This window comes from Heterocephalus glaber, unplaced genomic scaffold (assembly GCF_053883595.1).
Source record: "Heterocephalus glaber isolate CG9 unplaced genomic scaffold, H.glaber_assembly_v1.0 deba00000331, whole genome shotgun sequence".
Lineage (NCBI taxonomy): Eukaryota > Metazoa > Chordata > Mammalia > Rodentia > Bathyergidae > Heterocephalus > Heterocephalus glaber.
The window spans coordinates 65,457,492-65,477,507 of NW_028258142.1; the positions used below are offsets into that span (position 1 = coordinate 65,457,492).

The 20,016-nt window shown below is 37.9% G+C and overlaps 1 protein-coding gene across 9 annotated transcripts in view; it reads left to right on the forward strand.

Annotated features, from left to right (window-relative positions):
- Ankrd12 (ankyrin repeat domain 12) overlaps positions 1 to 20,016 on the forward strand; it is a 91,471-nt gene that overhangs the window by 42,608 nt on the left and 28,847 nt on the right. For 8 of the 9 annotated variants that reach the window (XM_004853226.4, XM_004853227.4, XM_021265244.2 and 5 more), the window contains 3 exons: positions 1,192 to 1,392; positions 3,420 to 3,562; positions 8,972 to 9,119. In XM_004853226.4, coding sequence (XP_004853283.1) covers positions 1,192 to 1,392; positions 3,420 to 3,562; positions 8,972 to 9,119 — 492 coding nt within the window. Of the gene's footprint in view, positions 1 to 1,191; positions 1,393 to 3,419; positions 3,563 to 8,971; positions 9,120 to 18,906; positions 18,987 to 20,016 lie in introns of those variants that run through there. The other variant, XM_021265248.2, reaches the window with a different exon arrangement.

Sequence of the window (20,016 nt, forward strand, 5' to 3'; positions counted from 1 at the left end):
TCTGGACCTTGCACTTGCAAGGCAGTAGTTTTTTTTTTTTTTAAGAAAGCCAACAAACTAATTTTCATAATAATTTGACAATAAAGATTGTAATAAATTTTTTTATCTAACATGTTTTGAGTTCGCTATGAATCAAGATGTCTTCTGAGCAGTTGATAAACACTGATAAGACATGGTTCTTACTCTTACAGGGTGTGCATTCCAGAAAAGAGTAGGGAACTATTACTGAGGTAGTACTTATGCTCTAAACTCCAAAGTAAGCCTTTAACTTTTTTCCTATGGGGGTAAGTGTAATACTGCTTTTAGGGCTCTACTCATGTCAGTTTGTGTGACTGTTGGGATAGAAAATTATTTTCTATAGTGTTTTTCTCTCAGAATAATTATTTCTTTCAAATGATTATAAATCTTCAAAATTAATTAACATAGTCTTAAATCCTTAATTGATAAGAAAACAGCCCAGGCATATTTTGCTTATTTTCGTTAGTTCTAAAAGGATGAAGGAGGAAACTTTGGGCATCATATATAGTTTAAAGTTCTTGCTTTTATTATAAAACCAGAACAAAAATCAGAAGGTAGGAATTGAGGCATAAATTTCCTAGGCCTTTTTCTGCCTGCCACTGTTTCTGACAGATCTTTGGCTTCATTTTATCTGTGACCTTAATTTGCACTTAATAGAACTCCAGTATTTTGTTTGAGTCAAGGTATGAACTCTGGCCTTGAATTTAATCTAGGTCTTAGAATAACCCTATAATATGCCCAAGAAAAATGCATGTTTCTGCAGTGCATCAAATTATTAGGCAAACACTTTTATGGTGTAAACTTCATACTTTATTATCATTTTAAACCAATTTTACCAATTAAAAGGATAAAACAGTTTTCTAAATTGGTTTCTTGCCGGGTATTTAGCTCAGTGGTTTCGCCGCCTGCTGTGCAAGCACAAGGAACCAAGTTCGATCCCTGGTACCAAAAAAAAAAAAAAAGAGGTATCTAATTGGTTTCTGATATTTGATAGTTCTATAGGAAAATATATTTACATCAAGTTATTAACACATCATCACAGTCAAGTTCTGAGTTGTTAGGCTCAGAAGGTATTTCCTGTATTCCACAAAATGAGTGTATTATCATTAAGAACTTTTAAGTAGACAAAGTATTTCGCCTAGAACTTGCATTAGCTTTCTTCTTTCTTAACAGATTCCACACCGAATCACCCATCACAGACAACACCAGCCCAAAAGAAAACTCCCAGTTCTTCGTCTCGACAAAAAGATAAAGTTAATAAAAGAAATGAACGTGGTGAAACTCCTCTACACATGGCAGCTATTCGTGGTGATGTGAAACAAGTTAAAGAATTAATAAGCTTAGGGGCAAATGTGAATGTGAAAGATTTTGCAGGTAAGACTAGTAATTTAAGACTAATGCTCAGGAACTAATACCAAAATAGATCCTGGTTATAATTTAATATGCATTCTATTGTTCCTTTGGAGAAATGAAATTACTGAAAGAATATTTTATTACAAAAGTTTTACTGGGGATTTAGCTCAGTGGCACTGTGCCTGTCTCACAAGCATAAGGTCATGAGTTCAATCCCCGGTACCAGAAAAAAAAAAGTTTGAGAGCATGTACAGAAACCCTGATCTCCACTACTTTTCCATGTCAACAATTACTGAGATTTTTGCATATTAAATTTATCTTTAGTTGACATATTATTATATAATTCTTTTTCCAATTTACATTCTATTCTGAGCAAATTTGAGTGTGCATTGTATTCAGGTATAACTCATTTCATACTTCAAGAATGTTTATTTTGGGGCCGGAGATTTAGCTCAGTGGTTCCAGCACCTGCCTTGCAAGTGCCAAGGTCCTGAGTTTGATCCCCAGTACCACCCCCCGACCCCCGCCAAAAGAACGTTTATTTCAGTGGTTCTGCCGCCTGCCTCACAAGTGCAAGGTCCTGAGTTCCATCCCTGGTTCAAAAAATAATAATACAGTGTAGCTTTCCATAAGCAGTTTTGTAGTGAACACCCATATCTTTGTGTGCAGTTTAGAAATATTTCAGTAGAATTGAAATTGCTATATCAAATGAGATACATATTTAAAATTTTTGAAATAAAGGCACATTGCCCACTAAAAAAGTCCTCTACTTGTTTATACTTCCATCAAGAATATATGAAAGACCAACCTAGAAAGGCAATGTGAAGTAAGTACAATACCATTTAAATTTAAACACAAAAAATTCTTTTAAATTAGTTTCTAGTTTTTCACTTTTTTGTTTGTTTGTTTATTTTTTGGTACCAGGCATCGAACTCGGAACCTTGAGTTTGCGAGGCAGATGTGGTGCCACTGAGCTAAATCCCCAGCCCATGTTTTTCACTTTTTTCATGTTATATGGAAGTTGATGCTAAGAAACATACATACTGAAGAATATATGAAAGAGCTAAGAGCAGTGGCCAGGGCCTGTAGTCCTAGCTACTCAAGAGGTTGAGGCAAGAGAACTCCTTGAGCCATAAGTTTAAGGCCAGCTTGGGCAACATAGCAAGACCCTCTCTGACAAAAAGGAGAGTGTATGAAAGAGCCCTGTCCTCATATCGTCCTTAGACTGGATATTATCAACTTAATGACAGTGGACCCTCAAATTATAATCAGTTAGCCTGACATACAAACAACTTGGGTTACAGCAGGAATTTTAGCTTTAACTTAAAAACAGCATCTTGAGTTAAGACCTGAATGCCAGCCACTTGTGCTGCCAGATGGTCTCAGATGCAGATTTAACCCTTGAAGAGTTCTGGAAGGAACATGACAGCGTCCTTTTCTCCGTGGGGCTGACTGAGAAATCCTGGGGCAGAGTCTCTCTAAGGACACTGGGATCTGCCTTTGTGCAGGAGAGAGACTTTAAAGGCTGTGTAGAGGAGCCTGGGCCTTCATGAACCAACTTGAGTTACAACCAGCCCTAGGGAATGAATTGAGTTCGTAAGTCAGGGGTCCACTGTATTAATAACCTGACAAGTTTAAAAATCTTATTTTAATTTGGATTTCCATAATTAGGAGTGACAGCATTTCTTCTGTCTGTAAAGTTGGTGTTGTTCTTAACTTCTTCACTCCTTTTTCATTTTGCCCATGTGTGATTTAGAATTGATGTGGCAAATATAGGCTTATATAGGAAAGCCTGTTTCTTGGATTAGTGCAGTTTAGACTCGATTTAGAGTTAATGTATCCCATAAACCTGCATGAGGCCAGGCTTAGCTCCACCTTAATCCCAGCATTGGAAAGCGAAAGCGAAAGGATCGCAGTGCATTCAGGCCAGCCTGCACTGTGCGGTGAGACCTGGTCTCAAAGCCCTGAGTGAGTAAGCCTGTCTGTGAAAACCACACGTTTTGAGTTTGTGCACGCGACCCACCTGTTAATTAATCTTCCTGCTCTAGGTTGGACGCCACTACATGAGGCTTGCAATGTTGGATATTATGATGTTGCCAAGGTGCTGATTGCCGCTGGAGCTGATGTCAACACCCAGGGGCTGGATGATGACACTCCACTCCATGACTCTGCTAGCAGTGGGCATAGGGATGTAAGTGCAGAAGGAAACCCAGCTGGGGTCAAGTTGTGTGGTCGTGTCGCGTCTCATTCCTTGCTTAATCAACACATATTTTTTTCCGTTTTTGGGGTTGGTGTTGCTGGGCAGGGAACCCAGGGCCTGCTTGTGCCAGGCAAATGCCCTCCTACTGAACTGTAGTCCCAGCGCTTTTTCTCTACTGTCTAACTGCTAATCACAGTCAGATTTAGCATTATCTTTTCATAAAATCATCCATTTAATTTGCTTATTCATAAGCAACTTGGCAGAAATTTTATTTCAAGGCCTTCTATCAGATAACTAGATGTTGTATTTCTAGCAGATTTCAGAGTGTCGTGCTGTCTATCTTTTAAAAGCCAACTTTTGTTTGAATTGAAACTAAAGTGGAATTTGGAGTGAAGATAGTCACAAATCCAATTCCTGCCTGGCCAGTTTGCTAATTACATAATCTTGAAGAAGTTACTTCTCTGAATTTCCTTGTCTTAAAATTATGTAATAATAAATCTCTCTCTAAAGGGGACATTGTGAAGGAAAAGAAGATATTGCGTGTAAGCACATCTTGAAGTCTAAAATGTTATGAAAATGGTAGGGGTAAATATATCCAAATACTTCAGAGACTAAAATTTACAAATTAAAAATGCCGTTTTTCTCTGAAAAAAATTTGAAAAAAAAAAAAATCTATAAATACTATTTTTCCTGAACTGGTCTTCCTTAGCATTGGAGTGTTCTTTCCCCTCATCCCTTGACAGTTTCTACATAGAGTGGTACCTCGGGTCCATTTGGTTGCGACCAGAATCATGGAAAGAATTTAAGTTTGTGAACTGAGACACCGCTGTACCTGTATGATAGCACTGACTGCATTCCTTTTCACTGTTTACTTGTCTAGTGTTGTGTTTCTTGCACTAGACTGTGAATACTGTTGGAACAGGCATGTCATGTTCTTTTCTGTTAGTGATTCTCTAGATGCATGTTACATGAAGTGTGCGATAAATTTGGCATGGATGCAAATGTTGATCAATGAATGGATGGACAATGGATAACTGAGGATAGGCCAAATACCCTAGACTTAACAACATACAGAGTGCATTGCCCTTTCCTTTGAACTTACCAAAAATACATTTATTTTTCTGGCTATAATATTTAAAATATTGTGTACTTTTTACCCTTTTAAAATAAGCATTAATGATACTTTATCAAAGGTGAATGATTTTCTTTTAAGTGTGATTATTTAAAGGTTTCCTGATTTCTAAGTGTAATTATTAAAAATTATGCCTGTGGGGCCGGGGATTTAGCTCAGTGGTTCCGGTGCCTGCCTCGAAAGGGGTAAGGTCCCGAGTTCGATCCCTGGTACCAAAAAAAAAAAATGATGCCTGTGACTGAGACGTGTTTCTATGAGTATGAGTTTTTAAATATGCACATGGCTGCAGAGTACTTTCCAGAAGCTGACCTCTGAGCTCATACACTTGGAAGGGCTTACACTGCTTCTGGTCTCCAGAGCAAGACTGGAGTGCTGCTCCCAAGGACCTTCGCTTCTCTTCCTGCCAGCCAGGAGAGGGAGTCAGAATTCAGGGACTATTGAGAACTCTTTTCTCCTTCATTTGTGTGTGCCTCATGAGAAGGAAATGAGGTTACCAAAAATCCTCATTTCTGTACATCTGTACCATGTCTTAATGAACCCCTCTGTAAGAGTTGGGTTTTATTCACTTGGTAATAATCATGATTAACTCCATCCATCCAACGATTATAAGGTGAGAGAAGCACAAAGAGAGGAGTTCTGTTACCAGGTCTGAATTACTTGAGTATGAGAGGATTAACATAGCTTACTGTCAATCTTTGGCTTGCGGCTTGTAAGTGTATTTGCTCATAATACACATTTACCCAAGTCATATTCCTAATTCTGCTTTAGAAGCCTATCATTTTTTTTGTGTCTCATCATTTTTGCCCACTTCTAATTTACTTAAAGCAACATTATGTTGCCTTTAATCTGTGTTAGAATAAGTATTTGCATGTGCTAATGATCTGTAAATCTTGATTGCTTTTTAAGGATGTTTGAATCAAGCATCTGTAGCTGACTCATCAGAGTCCTGTAATATTTATTTACTGCCTCCTGACGTGGGTAGAAAGCTTTCAATGGTATCAAGATCCTTTATTCTGCTTTCTTGTTCTGGGTCTCTAGTCTAAGAAAGTAAGCCTAAAAATTGAAAAGTTTGCAACTTGCAAAGATGTTCACTATGGTGTTATTTGTAATGACTGAAAGTTTCTTTTATTTAAGTTAATCTTGTCAGACCCCTGTAATGAAAGAGGAGATTTTATTTTAATTTAATACTGAAGCTGGGAATCAAACCCAGGGTCTTAGGTGTACTAGGCAAGTTCTCCATTGAGCTGCATCCCTAGTCCCATGGGAGATTTTAAAAGATAAAGAGCTACAAGGACAAAAACAGAAAACCAAGCTTTTAGAAGCTAGAGGAGTGAGCATTACTGGTCCAGGACAGAGTTGGGTAAACTCATTGCACAAGCCCAAGTAGATATTTCGAGTTTTACAGGACTCCTCTGCTGCCTCTCTTCCCTCTTCTCGTTCCCCAGCTCTCCTCTTTTGGGGATTTGTCCTTTTTATGATCTTCTTGACATGCCTGCAGGGTAATTATTTTCTTTTGTTTTTTTGTAATTTTTCTTGCATCTTTATAGTTGCAAATTTTTTTATTGCTTTTTCATAAGACAGTAGCTTAATGTTTTAAAGAAAAAAGAAGATAATTATTTTCTTTTTTGGGTACCAGGGATTGAACTCGGGACCTTGTGTTTGGGAGGCAGGCGGCGGAACCACTGAGCTAAATCGCCGGCCCAAATTGTTTTGTTGATTGGGGTGCATTTCTATTATTATTATTGGTACTTGTTCTTCATAAAACCTGTGGCTTTACATACATTGTTACTGTGTGCAGTAGTCATAAAGGTTTTGGCCCTAAATACTCAAGAATGCTAACAAATTTTATCCACTATAATTCCTATATGATAAAACTAACGTTTAAAATCCTATAAGCTGTATCTTTCTAAGATATTCGTGTTGGTAGTAAATTCATTTTCTTTAGAACCCAATTCTCTTCTTTTAGCAGTCCTTTCAAAATATAAATGCTAGCAGACCACATTTGGCCCATAGTCAATAATTTGTGCACTTCTGATTTAGAAGAGACAAGAAAATGGAAACGAAAACCATTATAGCACCGAATCTCAGGAAAACTAAAGTTCAGGAGTAGATGGCACTGATTACCTCTAGAAGTGCTCCTTAGCCCTGGAAGCTATGACTGAATCAAAGTCTGTCCTCATGCTGCCTGCCCAGCCTACATGGCCTTCCTCCTCCACCTTGGTGGATGCCTGCAGGGTGGCAGTGAGTGTGAGGGATACCTGTTCTCCAGCAGCAGCCCTTGAGAGCTAGCTGAGCTTTCAGAATCATATGTCATCTTTAATAAAGATGAAGATAAAGAGATAAAATCCTAACAGTTGGGACTGTGGGCTCAGGAGTAATTGTTTTCTTCATACACTCTATTCTCTGTGAATGTATAGCTTATTCTTTGCTTTCATCATAATCTAGGAATTTTATTACTTGATTCATTGTGAACCTTTATTTTTAAATACTTTGTTTGAACTTGATTTACAGTATCTTGTCTTAAATTGTTCCTTTAATGATAAATGCAGTTAATATTTATCTGTTTTATGTTATTTATTTCAACATACTTTTAGACAATATGATAAATTTTTAGGTACCAGAAAACACCACAGTTATGTTTTGGGAATATAAAGTTTTGATCCCATATGCAGCTTATAGTCTAGAGTAAAGGGGCAAAGTGTATTAATTATAATGTAGGTTCCTCTATAATAGAACACACCAGCATCAGTGTAAATAGAAAATCAAAACAAGAAGAGAAGACAAGGCCAGCACCATTAGAAGCAAACATTTGGCCCCTCTGTATGCAGAGTGAAAAGGGAAATAGGTGATGACTCCCAGGTTTCTGACCTACGAGACTGGGCAGCTTTCAGTGCCGGTCCTGGGGATGGGAAGAGATAAAAGGTGAGGTACAAGTTCAGTGAGCTCTGTTTGGACTTGTTGATTTTAGGCTTCTGTATTAAAAACACACCCACTGTACATTGGATTGGATAAAGAATTCTAATACTTGGGGTTGGAGCCCAAGGAAGAGGGCTGAGAAAGCAAGACAATGAGTGAGTGAATCCCGTGATTACTGTCACGTTCAAATGGAGTAGGGAGAACCTTCCAGAAGTGATATATACCACAGCATGACAAAGTAGATGAAGGACAGAGCCATAGGGAAACAGTCATGAATTTAGATCCTCACAGACTTAATGAGCTGGCCATAATTGGCACATGGCTTTAATCCCAGCAATCTGGGAGGCCGAGGCAGGAGGATCACGTTTGAGCCCAATCTGGGCAGCTCAGTGACTTAACAAGACCATGTCTCAAAATAAAAAAGGGCTAGGGATGTAGGCCCCTGGAAAGGCCTGGGTCTCGTCCCCAGAACTATGGCCAAAACAAAAAAGAAGTCAGAGCCCCGAGAGTGAAGGGTAACCATCTTCTCAGAAACTTAACTGGCTTGAGGAAAGTTTCTTCCTGTCTCTGTTTCATTTGGTTATTGAAGGTGAAAGAGACCTGAGTTGGAAAGATTGCCTTCCAGGGAAAAGCCAATAAAAAGAGATCATAGGAAGAGGGAACAAGGGAAAACAAACAACAAAATGATGACTAGGCAGACCTGCTTTAACAGAGCCTGAAGATTTTATAATTCGCTGGTGGAAAAGAGCTCCTCTTTGAGAGAAATTTCCAAATCTAAATGCGAAATTAGATAGAGGAATGTGTAAAGGTCCCTTGGAAGTGAAAGGCCTTTGATGGTTAAGCTCAGTCAGTTCTCAGTAAAGCTGCCTGGACCTGCTGACAGCGTTCCCAGGAGATGGGGAAGAGTAAAATGAGAGAGTTGCTAGTGACACTAGCTTTAAACAAAAGACACATACTTGTACTTGCTTTGAGATTCCTTCTATAGCACTCATTTCAAGAGGCTTACGGCTTGCTTATTAATCTATCAGTAGAATTCAAACCATGCTCAGGCAAGTAACTCAGTAGATAATTGTTGACTTCATGGCAAAGTAGAAAGAAACATGAAAAGTACTAAAATAGTACCAGGTTAAATTTTAAGGAGCAAATTTCTTTATGGTAGATGGAAGTCACCAGATAGAAGGAACGATTCTGATGAAGATGGAACTGAGGGAAAGTAACGATTAGACACAGCGTCATAGATGCGGAGTAGATGAAATAACACTCAGCAGGCGATTGTGAATGATAGCAAGTGAGTGGTCAGAATGACACGACTGAGGAAAGGTCTGAATCCTCCTCCCAATTCTGTGTTGCAGATAGTAAAACTGTTGCTTCGTCATGGCGGAAACCCATTTCAAGCTAACAAACACGGAGAGCGGCCAGTGGATGTAGCAGAAACGGAGGAGTTGGAGTTGCTGTTGAAGAGAGAGGTGCCTTTGTCTGACGATGATGAAAGTTACACAGGTTTGTTTCTGATCGTCTGTATCCCACTGCTTGTGTGATGTAATGTTTGATAAGAACATTCTGGACTCATTTATATTACATAAAATGTCTGAGTACTTAGAAGAATGCTACTTAGCTGTTAATGGAATAATGGCTCACTGCCCAGCCAAGAATGGGAAGTTAATAAACGAGGTGTTTGCTACATATACCTTGAGTGAATGGAATCATAGTACCCTGCCCTTTTTCTATGATATTTTTCCCCATAAATTGCTGAACTGATCCTTTGTTATGTTTAAGAATGCTGCAGAACTTCTCCCCATACATAGCTACCAACAACAACACTACTCTCACTTCTTAACATTCTATCCTGTATGGTCAAGCTACTAACCACAGCCTTCATGTCTTTTCCTGATGCTAGTGAGTCTTTTTATATGTTTGCTTTTGTGATTGAGGTGGTTGAACTCTGGGTGTTGTGGCAGGGTAGAGGCAGTTTATTTACAAATAGTTTTTTAAAGAAAGATCCTAAAGAATATTTTAGAAAACTTTTGGCACACTTGGAGTTAAACAATTTAAGTATATTACAAAAATATTTTCCTATGTTGAAGTAAGTGTCCTTTGTACAGATTAAAAAGGTTCTCCATATTTTGGCAAAAATCAATGAAAAAGAACTTTATTAGACTTATAAGTGACCATGTCCTCATAAAATCTTGAAGAATTCCTGTAATTAATTAGGTAGTGTTACTTTTTATTACATTATGTATACATGAATAAAACCTAAGCCTTCTATTCATTTAATCTCAGCTATTTCCAATAAGCAATAGGAAAACATCTGTAGTTTTGAAGCAGAAAGTTTTACCCTTTACTTTTTTTTACGTAATATAGCTTAATTATCTCTCATGTGGAAGGACAGCTAAAAGAACACATCTTCAGAATACATTACTACTACCTTGTTGTATAAAAATTCACTGTAAATGTACTCCAGCTGATTGAGATAATGCTAGATTATGAATAAAAGAATAAAGAAATCTTGGAATAAAAATTCTGGCAGCGAGCACTGACTGCAAAAGAGGTGCCTAAATAACTGTTGTAAATATCATCAAATTGACTAAGTAGGAGATCATACTTAAAAAGGAAAAATAAAAAAGTAATAGCAACCTGGAATTTCAGAACCAAATTAGACCAGAACATTTAAGAACAGGAGATGACATTAAAAGGTATAGTAAACTTGTATTTCAAACAAGTCAACTTATAACTTTTTCTATGATAATTGCAAACAATACAGTTAAAAATGCTTTTGAAAATAAAAAAAGAATTGCAGTAGTAACATTAGACAAAGAATTAAAGGTAGGCAGTATTGCTTGACAGGAAGGATAACTTTTGTGATAATAAAGGACTCATATAATTCAAAGTAAAGATTAAATTGTATTGCCCTCTTAAGGACCAGGTAACACTGTACAAATATATAAAGCAAACGTTAGAGATACAAGGCAAGAGTTGACACAGTACTTCTTGGAAACTTCAATAAATTTTCCAGTATATATAATTCCTAATGTCTCAGAGTTGTAGACATTGCATATATAACCGTCAGTACTTAGAGGATGAGGCCACAGTTGTGCAATATTTGCTAAAAGAGTAAAAACGAATGAGTTTCCTGAGGAAATCAGGAATAGGAAAGCAATTAAAGAGAAAAGCAAAATATTAATAAAAATGCAATGATTAGAAAAGTAGTTTCTAAGTATTAACATAAGGAAACAAATTTTCTAATATTACTTAAAAAATGAAGCTTTTAAGTTTCTGGTCTGACAAAATAGACAAACATTTCGCAAATCTAATCATGGAAATTCATAAGCATCATTAGAGTAAGAAATTGATAGAGCCACAAAAGTATAAATGATTGTTTTCAGACTTGAACAGAATACTGTATATGGATCTTACCAAAAACAATTTAAAACTTAAAGGATAAATATCCCCACACGTGGATGGCACAGGCACTGGGAGACATGGAGAAAGGGGGTCATGAAGGGAGACAGACCTAGAGCGAGAGGAGAGGAGAGGTCCAGGAGGCTGGCATCACACAGCCAAGGGCCTCGCTGCTCTAACATCTGAGTACGTCGCAGCCCCAAGGGCTCACTTCTGCTTCTGAGCCAGCAAAATGCTGCTGACAGGAGGCTGCAGAGCAGAGTCCAGTATGATAATGCCTCACGTAAGACGATGTCAGCAAAAACTGCCCTATAAATTGATAGATGTGATGTTTAAAAACAGTGCTCAAATGAAAAAAAAAAATAGTGCTCAAATGTTGGTGAGCTTGCCGTGAAAACGTGTCTCACTGTTGTGGGGAGTACTTTCTGTTTGTTGGTATGTATGAAATTCAGAGTGATGTAGAGATCCTGACAGTACATGTGTATAAGCTGTTCACATAGCAGTGCTTATAATGAAAAATAAAATGACCTAACTGCTCAAAAATGGACAGAGGATTTTGAAAGTATATGCGTCTTGTGCATCCATTTAAAGTAATGTTTGTAAATTTTTCTAATAATACTATAAACTGCCTTCCATGTACCTTATTGCCAAAATATAAATTAATCTACATTTCCTCCAGTAAAAATTTAAAAATACAAGTCTTATGGCCTGCTTGAAATTAACTACATAGGAAAATGGATGAAATAGGCATTGACTTAAAAATATTTATTAAGTATATACATATGAAATCACATATGTATTAGTTTTAAAATATTGGTTTTAAGGGACAATTTTTGAAAAGCTATTCACATATATTTTGACATCAGTGTTTTCATCATCTCCAGAGGCACATTTTAGCTATAAAATGCCTATCTTCCATCCATAAACTTAGATATATAGTACTTTCAAAATATAGGTATGGTGCAGACATGGGAGAATTACTCCAAATTGTAATTACCCATTTGCTGTTTGTGGTCTTTAGAACGTATTCCTTATAGTACTGTTTTTAAAATTCTCACTTTATTATGAAAATATTTAAACATGTTAACACACTTCAAAGAATTGGGCAGAAAATACCCACCCCAACTCTGTTTTCCAATGGTTACCTTTTGCTGTATTTGCTTTATTGTATTATCCATCAACCCATCTTATTTTTTGATGCCTTTCATAAGTTGCAGACATCTTTAAATACTTTCGTGTGCATTTTATTAAAGCTCAATATGTTTATGTTTTTTGGTAATATTTTTGTTGGTAAATTTATCATTCTGTGTGTTTTGAGAAATGCCCAGACCTATACAGTATAATCAGACTTCTTCCAGTGCAGTTATCTCCATTACTCCAGAAAGTTTCCTTATGCCCCTCTTGGTCATTTGCCATCCCCACCATTGATCATTTTATACCCATCATAGTGAGTACGATTAGGACAGAATCAGTAATGGCTGATAAATGTAGGGGATTTGATAAAGAGCAGTACATAACCTTTTCACATCACAAGAGAAGGAGAAAAGACACCGACCAATGATGATATGGTGGAGAAAAGTAGCAGCACCCAGTTTGTGTGATCAAAATCAGCATCATCAGAGGAGGGGGAGGTGTACTTTCTGAGTCTTCAGATGTGAGCACCCTGAGAGGACTACAACGTGACTTCTTAGTTTCCAGCTGAGTTTCATTGGGAGTGTATCATGAGGAATGTTCTATTCTTTTGGAATTAAATTAGTGTCATGTCATGAAAGATTAAGAAGTGACATTATGAGAGACCATTAAAGCAGTAGAGATGTTTCCGACTGTTAAAAAAGATAGTAAAGGCAGTGCCTACTCCTAGACTGGATCCTGCCCTGGGAAAATGATTATGAAGAGTATTGCCAGATCAGATAAGGTATATATCTAGACAGCAGATGAGTGTGGGGTCTGGGTTGACAGCTGTATTGTGCTGACATAGCAGGGTATATTAGGAGACACCTATTCTTAGGAAACACCTATTCTTAGAAAGTTTTATATGGCTCTAGGGCATGGTGTATGTAATTACCTTCATACTCCAGGAAAAAATATGTACATAACCTATATATGTAATGTGTAAAAGCAAATTATAAAGCAGGGAATAAAACGTTGACAGTAAACAAGTCTGGGAAAGGATATACAGTATTTAGTTGGGTTTTTTCCCCTTCAGTACTGGGGATTGAACTCAGGACCTTGCAAGGCAGGCAAGGCACCACTGAGCTACATCCCCAGCCCTATTTTTCTTCTTTTGAATTTGTAATCATTTCCCAATAAAGTTTAAAATAATAGAAATACATGAGAATCCTTATTCTGGCCATTAAAAAAGACCTAAAAGCAATGAACTAGTAGCAGTAATCATTCCTAGTTCCCAAATTACGATCTTAAAATCTTTTCTACCAAAAGAAAATCAGGCTCTTTGGACAAAATTGTTTCCAGGTCAGGAGCAGGAAATGCATTAAGAGGAACATCTTTTTGTTCCCGATCTCCAGCAAGATACCCAGTAATATAATATCTTATAAAAGATCTTAGACAGTTTGGAGAAGTTTCCCACAGACCAGGATGGGATATGAATTGTACTAAGGGCAGTAATTGCAGAGGTGTGGAACCCATCAAAAATGTTTAAATCTACAAGTTTATAATGATAATCTTTAAAACTAGTTTGTCATCAGAGGCTGATAGAGAACTAATATATCTTTAAAATTAACCAGATGAAGAGAAAAAACCTTTTTCCTGCCTCCCTACATGAACTATATTACGGGTTAACCTATTGGTAAGGTAAAGTGTTCTTATTCCAGCTAAATTGCAACCCCCAGTGAATATGCATTGAACATCTGCAGTTTCTCACATTAAATTACAAATGAAATAACATACTGTGTTGCCACCATGGCCATATCAGAGGGACAGGCCTCAGCCTCAGTGGACCTCAGGATCCAGCTGCCAGCAAACAGAAAATGCCAGGGTCAAAGGAACATGTTGAACTGTACCAACAGTGTGCAATCAGCAAAATCCAGATTGTTGGAAACCCAAACAGATCTGGGTTTTTATTTGTTTGTTTGTTTTTGGTACCAGGGATTGAACTCCGGTCCTTGCGCTTACGAGGCAGGCAGCGAAACTGCTGAGCTAAATCCCCGGCCCAGGTCTTTTTTTTTTAACAGATAAATTGTATGGAAAAGAGAAAGGAGAATCTATAAGGAAAAGAAAAAACTTGAAGAGCATGAGTAAGACTGAAAGAGAAGCATATTAATAGGTGATTTATTATTCCCTGGGAGAATCTTCTACAAACCTTAGTTAAAGTAAATGTCATATGGAAGATTCAGGGTATGGATAAACTCATTTGTTTAATACTTAGAAATTCTTGAGGTAATGTGTTAGTTTACTTTCCTCTCATTGCTGAGACAAAATACCCAGCACCCAAAGTTAGAGGAGAAGGGGCTTGTTTGGCTTAGAGTTCGTTGAGGTTTCAGTCCATAATCAGCTGACTCCAAGGCAGGGATGACAAACAGGCATGGCAGGGCAGAAACAACATAGCATGCACAAGGCAGCAAAGGTAACAAGAGGGTTTAGGCAAGAGAATACATTAAATACAGGACACATAATTTATAAGATTATTTTATGATAATTACCCAAAGAGTCAAATGCAAAAGAGTGCAAGAGAGATTAACCGCACACTAGAGGCTCAAAGAATCCAGCCGAGAGTCTAGATCCCACCAGTGTCCCACACAGGTCCAGCTAAAGAGTTCGAGTCCAAGGCAGTGTCCTCCACAAGTCCAGCCAGTGGCCTGGATCCCATGGCAATGTCTCATGTATTGAGGATCTGCACCTGAAAGGCCCAAAGGCCAGTGGTGAGAGCCAGAAAGCCTACTCCCGTGAGGCGAAGGATTTGTGCCACCAGGCTGAGGGATCCACATTGGAGCCAGGAAGAGATGCTCATGGTGAAGGCCAGAGCTCCTGATGAGAACAGCAGCCGTTCCCAGAGACAGTGAGGCCCCGAGCCCCTCCTCTGATGAGAACAGCCAAGTTTGCATCGGAAAAACCGTCCGCAGTAAGCGTCTCCTAGAAAATCAGCAGCCAAGCTCTTCTCCTGTAGATCTCTTTTTATGGCTATTGGTAACAATCTTCAGGTGGATCCTCCATGCCCAGACCATGCTGATTCAGTTCAGCTGGGCGTTACAAGTTGACCATTAGTCAATCCACCACAGGCAGTGTGCCAAAGGACAAGCCTGATACATACTCCTATGATTGTTTGGAAGGAACCAGGAACAGTGAATTCTTTGTTTCGCCTAGGAAACAGAGCTTCCCCTAAACTACCACCCATCCAGAAGTGGGCCTAATTATAGGAAGCAGACAGAGGATGGGGAGTGAATTCAGAGAGAAAATTTTAACACCGATAAAGAACTGGCATCAATCAGTATTTGAAGGAAATAATAGAGCTTAAACTATAAACAAAATTGTGATGGTGACAACTTTGCTTTTCAATGTCTATTTTTATCTCCTCACCTCCTAATAAAAAATGGAGACTCCGTAAGTGTTGGGTACATAGATAGTTCTCAGTTAGTATTTATTGAATTGAGGTAAGAGACTAGCCCTTAAAGATTATTCCAGGACTCTCCAGCACCCCCAAATCCAAGGGATACCTGAATCTCTCTATAGGCTAAGCCAGTCCCTCATTGGGACTGGGAAAGCTTCTGAGGCCTGGAGCTGTAGAACAGACTGCTTCCTCCCAGTGCTTAAGCTGCTGACCAGGCCCCAAGTGGGACCCCAGGAGCTTGCAGGAGCTCTGTGCTTGGAGTGCTCTGCCCTATGTTGCAATGAGCCAAAAGAAGGAGGTAGCAACCCTTGAAATTTGCCTAGAAATAGAAGAGATCAGTTTAAACAGAATATTAGCCCACTAAATGAAGCAACTTGATGAAACATAACTTCTACAGTGAACATGAACACTTAAGAAAATTCACACATAGCACAAAAGCTTTTAGAAGCTAACAAAACCTGATCAAACAGTCAAATTCAGTAGATGAAGGACATGGACACTGTTGAGACTTCAATCATGAAACTGGAAAGTCAGTTAAATCATTGTACATCACAGCAGAAATACGAATAGAATCATAGATGAAAAGATTAAAAGACTTCGGGAATAGATAGATATTGGATACCTAGCAGATCTAACATGTGAATAATATTTATGGGAACTTAAAAGAGAAAAAGAAACAGATGGAATATAGGCAATAATTATATAAATAATTGCAGAAAATTATCCTAGTTGGGAAAAAAAAAGCCTGAATCTGATAGTTGTGAAATTTAGTGAGCTCCAGGGGATTAAACATGTAATATATGCCTAACTATACACTGGCCAAATTCCTTAGCTATGAACATAACATTTCCTACAGAGAAAGGTCCCCAGATTGGCATTGGACTTAAAATTTGCAACAGTGAAGGGCAGATTACTAGGAGGAAAAAAAAGCTATTCAAAAAGATAATTGTAGGCTTTTAGAGGTTTAAAAGGCATATCAGTATATTTTTTTTTTCTTAGAAGTTTAAAAACAACCAACTTGTGGAAGTGGTTGCCTAATAGAAGCAATAAAAAGGTAGGTGTGTGGATTGTTACTATCCTTTTGAAAGTCTGATGACAGCCAACAAAATACAAGAGGCTTTATCATTTTAGAGATACATACTGAAGTATTTATGGATGAGACAATAGAATGAATGAGATCTACTTCAAAAATCATGAAGTAGAATTGGGTGAGCAGAATTAGCCAAAGATTGATGATTAGTAGAGCTGAGGCAAAGGTGTGTCTGTAAGATTCTATTTATTTTTGTGTAAGTTCACATTTTGCAACACAAAAACATTTTTTTGTTTTTGATACCGGGGATCAAACTTGGGTCCTTGTGCTTGCACAGCAGGCGGCGAAACCACTGAGCTAAATCCCCGGCCCCAAAAAACATTCTTAAATACTTACATTTTTTAATCTAGCATGCATATTTCTGGAAATATCCTGTGTCTACAGTAGTACTCTCTTTAATCAACAAAAAAATGTAGATAATCGTCACTAATGGATTGGTTGGACAAAATCACACCATGGACCCCGCACAACCATGAAAACTATGTCAGTCCTATACTTGGAGTTGCAGTTACTTGGAGAGATTTTCATAAGGTTTTGTGAGTTAGGGAAATCTAGATGAATAATCATAGCTCATATTTTATTAAAGGAACAGTGTTGTTTGTTTTGGGATTTTGTTGTTGTTGCTAGGCTTGGATTGGTTTTGATTTTATGGTACTGGGGCTTGACTCCAAGGCCTCATACATGCCAAGCAAGTGCTCCAGGACTTAGCTACACCCCAGCCCTGAACAGTGTTTACAGACTCTGTGTATGCTTGTATATGTACAAATAATATTTTTGTATAAAATTGTGTGTGGAGCAGTATCTGGAAGGATATGTAGCAGGCTGCTAATGAGATATGTGTTGGAAGGCTAGTGGCAGAAATATACAAAATTCTGTCAACAAAATCTTCTCTTGGCCTGCAAACTTGTCTGTTTACTCTTCACAACAGTGCTTCTTAAAATACAGTCTAAACTAATTACTCCATGGAAATTGAGATCACATGTTATCTTCTCACTGTTACATCCCTTAGATGTGTATTAGTTCTGTCCTTTCAAACTCAGAATTTGACAGTGTTGATCTCGTTCTTTCTAAAATTCTATTACCTTGGTTTCTGGGCCGTAATTCTCTTTGACTTTTATCCAGCTTCCCAGACTGTTCCTCCTCAGTTTCCTTGTAGAATATCGTCATCATTTCCTTCCCCGTGTACCCCTGTGTTGGTTTTCCTAAGGATACTACTCTCTCAGTCCTCTTATACTACGTACTCTCCCAAATAAATTTCACCCACTCTCAGAGTTGAATGATATGGCAAGGACTTTCAAATATCTCTCTCTATCCTAGGCTTTTCTCTTAAGCATCGAACTTAATTTAGCTGCCTTCTAGGTAACACGTTTATATTTCCTCAAAGAAAAATCAACATTCACAAGTAGAACTTATTTTTCTTCATTCTCTTCGCTTTTTCTTAACTTAGTGGTAACATCATTCAGGTGTACATATAAGTCATCATCTGCAAAGTCACCCTAAACTCCTTCCCTTTTTTTTTGGTACCCGAGATTGAACTCGGGTCCTTGTGCTTGTGCAGCAGGCAGCGAAACCACTGAGCTAAATCCCCAGCCCTCTCCTTCCCCTTTTTTGCCTCAATTATTCAACAGTTTCTTATTTTTGAGCATCTGTATGTGTTTGGACATTGTTTAAGCACTGAGGTACAGCTGATTAAGAAAACAGAGATACTAATATCATCCACTAACCCCTGTCACCTTCCACTTCCAAAATATCTGTAAGTCCGTCTATAATAACAGGCCGAAAATCCTTTGAACACCTTTGTGCTATGTGGAGTCAGGATTGTAATAGCTGAAATTGCATTGTCTTCCATGAGAAAGTAAGAAAATAAGAGTGAAAACATTTTTATGTGGTATGTTATTCTATTTATTGTGCCTGTGAACTCTCCAATTTTGGTCTCTTTAAAAATCTAGCTATGGGGCCAGGGATGTAGTTCAGTGGTTCCGCCACCTGCCTCGCAAGCACAAGGTCCCAAGTTTGATCCCCGGTACCCCCCCACCCCGCAAAAAAAATCTATCTATGAAAAGCAATAAACATCCTTTAGAAAGAAGAACTGTAACAAATTTTTCCCACAGAAGAATGGTTTTATTTTTGAATTTACATGTTTAATTAGAGCAGAACACATCTTCTAGAACCTTTCTGATTTTCACTGATCTTAACAATTTCATGTGTTCATCAGCTATGTATTGATTTTTCAGAATATTTATTTTCCACATGGTGAATGTGCCTGAATTATTGCTTGGTCAAAGTCCCTCAAGGAATGATGCAAAAATTATCAGTAAGTATCATACAAAGATTTTGGAGTTGCTGAAAAAGACTGATGAAAATACCCAAAGTTTATTGCATAATTTACACGAGGTCCTTGTTGGACTTAACTTTATCAAACCTCAGTCTAAATTCAGAGCGTACTAATATTTATTCAAGAATTACTTTACCTGCCCAAAGATGTTTTTATATGCGAAGCCTGAGAGCATTGTTACCTGTCTGCATTATCATGTCATCCGTGTGACAGATACACTTTAAGTGTTGCAAACATAGAAAATGACCAAGATTGAATTTCAGAACCTAAAAACCTTTGAGTCAATAAAAGAATGTCGTAAATGTGTAGCATTCCAAATATGATTTATTCCTTTAGATCTTGTGCTTTATGCTACTAAGAGTAGCCATTCTGTAAACTGTTACCAGTCCTCAAGATAAGGAGCTCGTGCCAGAATGTAAATCATGCACCACTTTCTTCATCAGAAAGGAAAAGCTGCTGTGGAAAAATGTCAGCTGAAATAAATGGTGTGCTCAGTGACATAATTGGTTTCCACTTTGGTGCAAGGTCATCGTTTCATTAGGGATCACTAATAAACACTTTGAAGACTGGCTTCCCTTCATGGATCACACTTTCAGTAGCAGTTTTATGTCATGCATATCAGACATTTTGATATTGTTGTAGGAATGCATATCTGGTTAATACAGCTTATTTGTATATAAATGTATGCCGCTTTCAGATTTGCATAATTCTTTTTCCCCCTAATTTCTGCCCTTTTCCCACAGTCTTATCCACCTTCCTTACAGAAACTCCCTATTACTTTCCTGTGCTGAAATTCTGTCTAATAGTAGCATTTGCTGTAAATAATGGGTTGTTGCTGACATGCTGAGAGCTCAGTCCTGTTCAGAGTGCCAAATCTTACAAGTTGTCACTGTAGTGATGGAGAAGTAGGTAACTGTCATATCGGGGTCCCATATTTTCTGATACTCCCTAGTTCACAAAGTAAGATTTTGTTAACTTTGCCACTGATTTTATTATTTTAAAGCAGTGC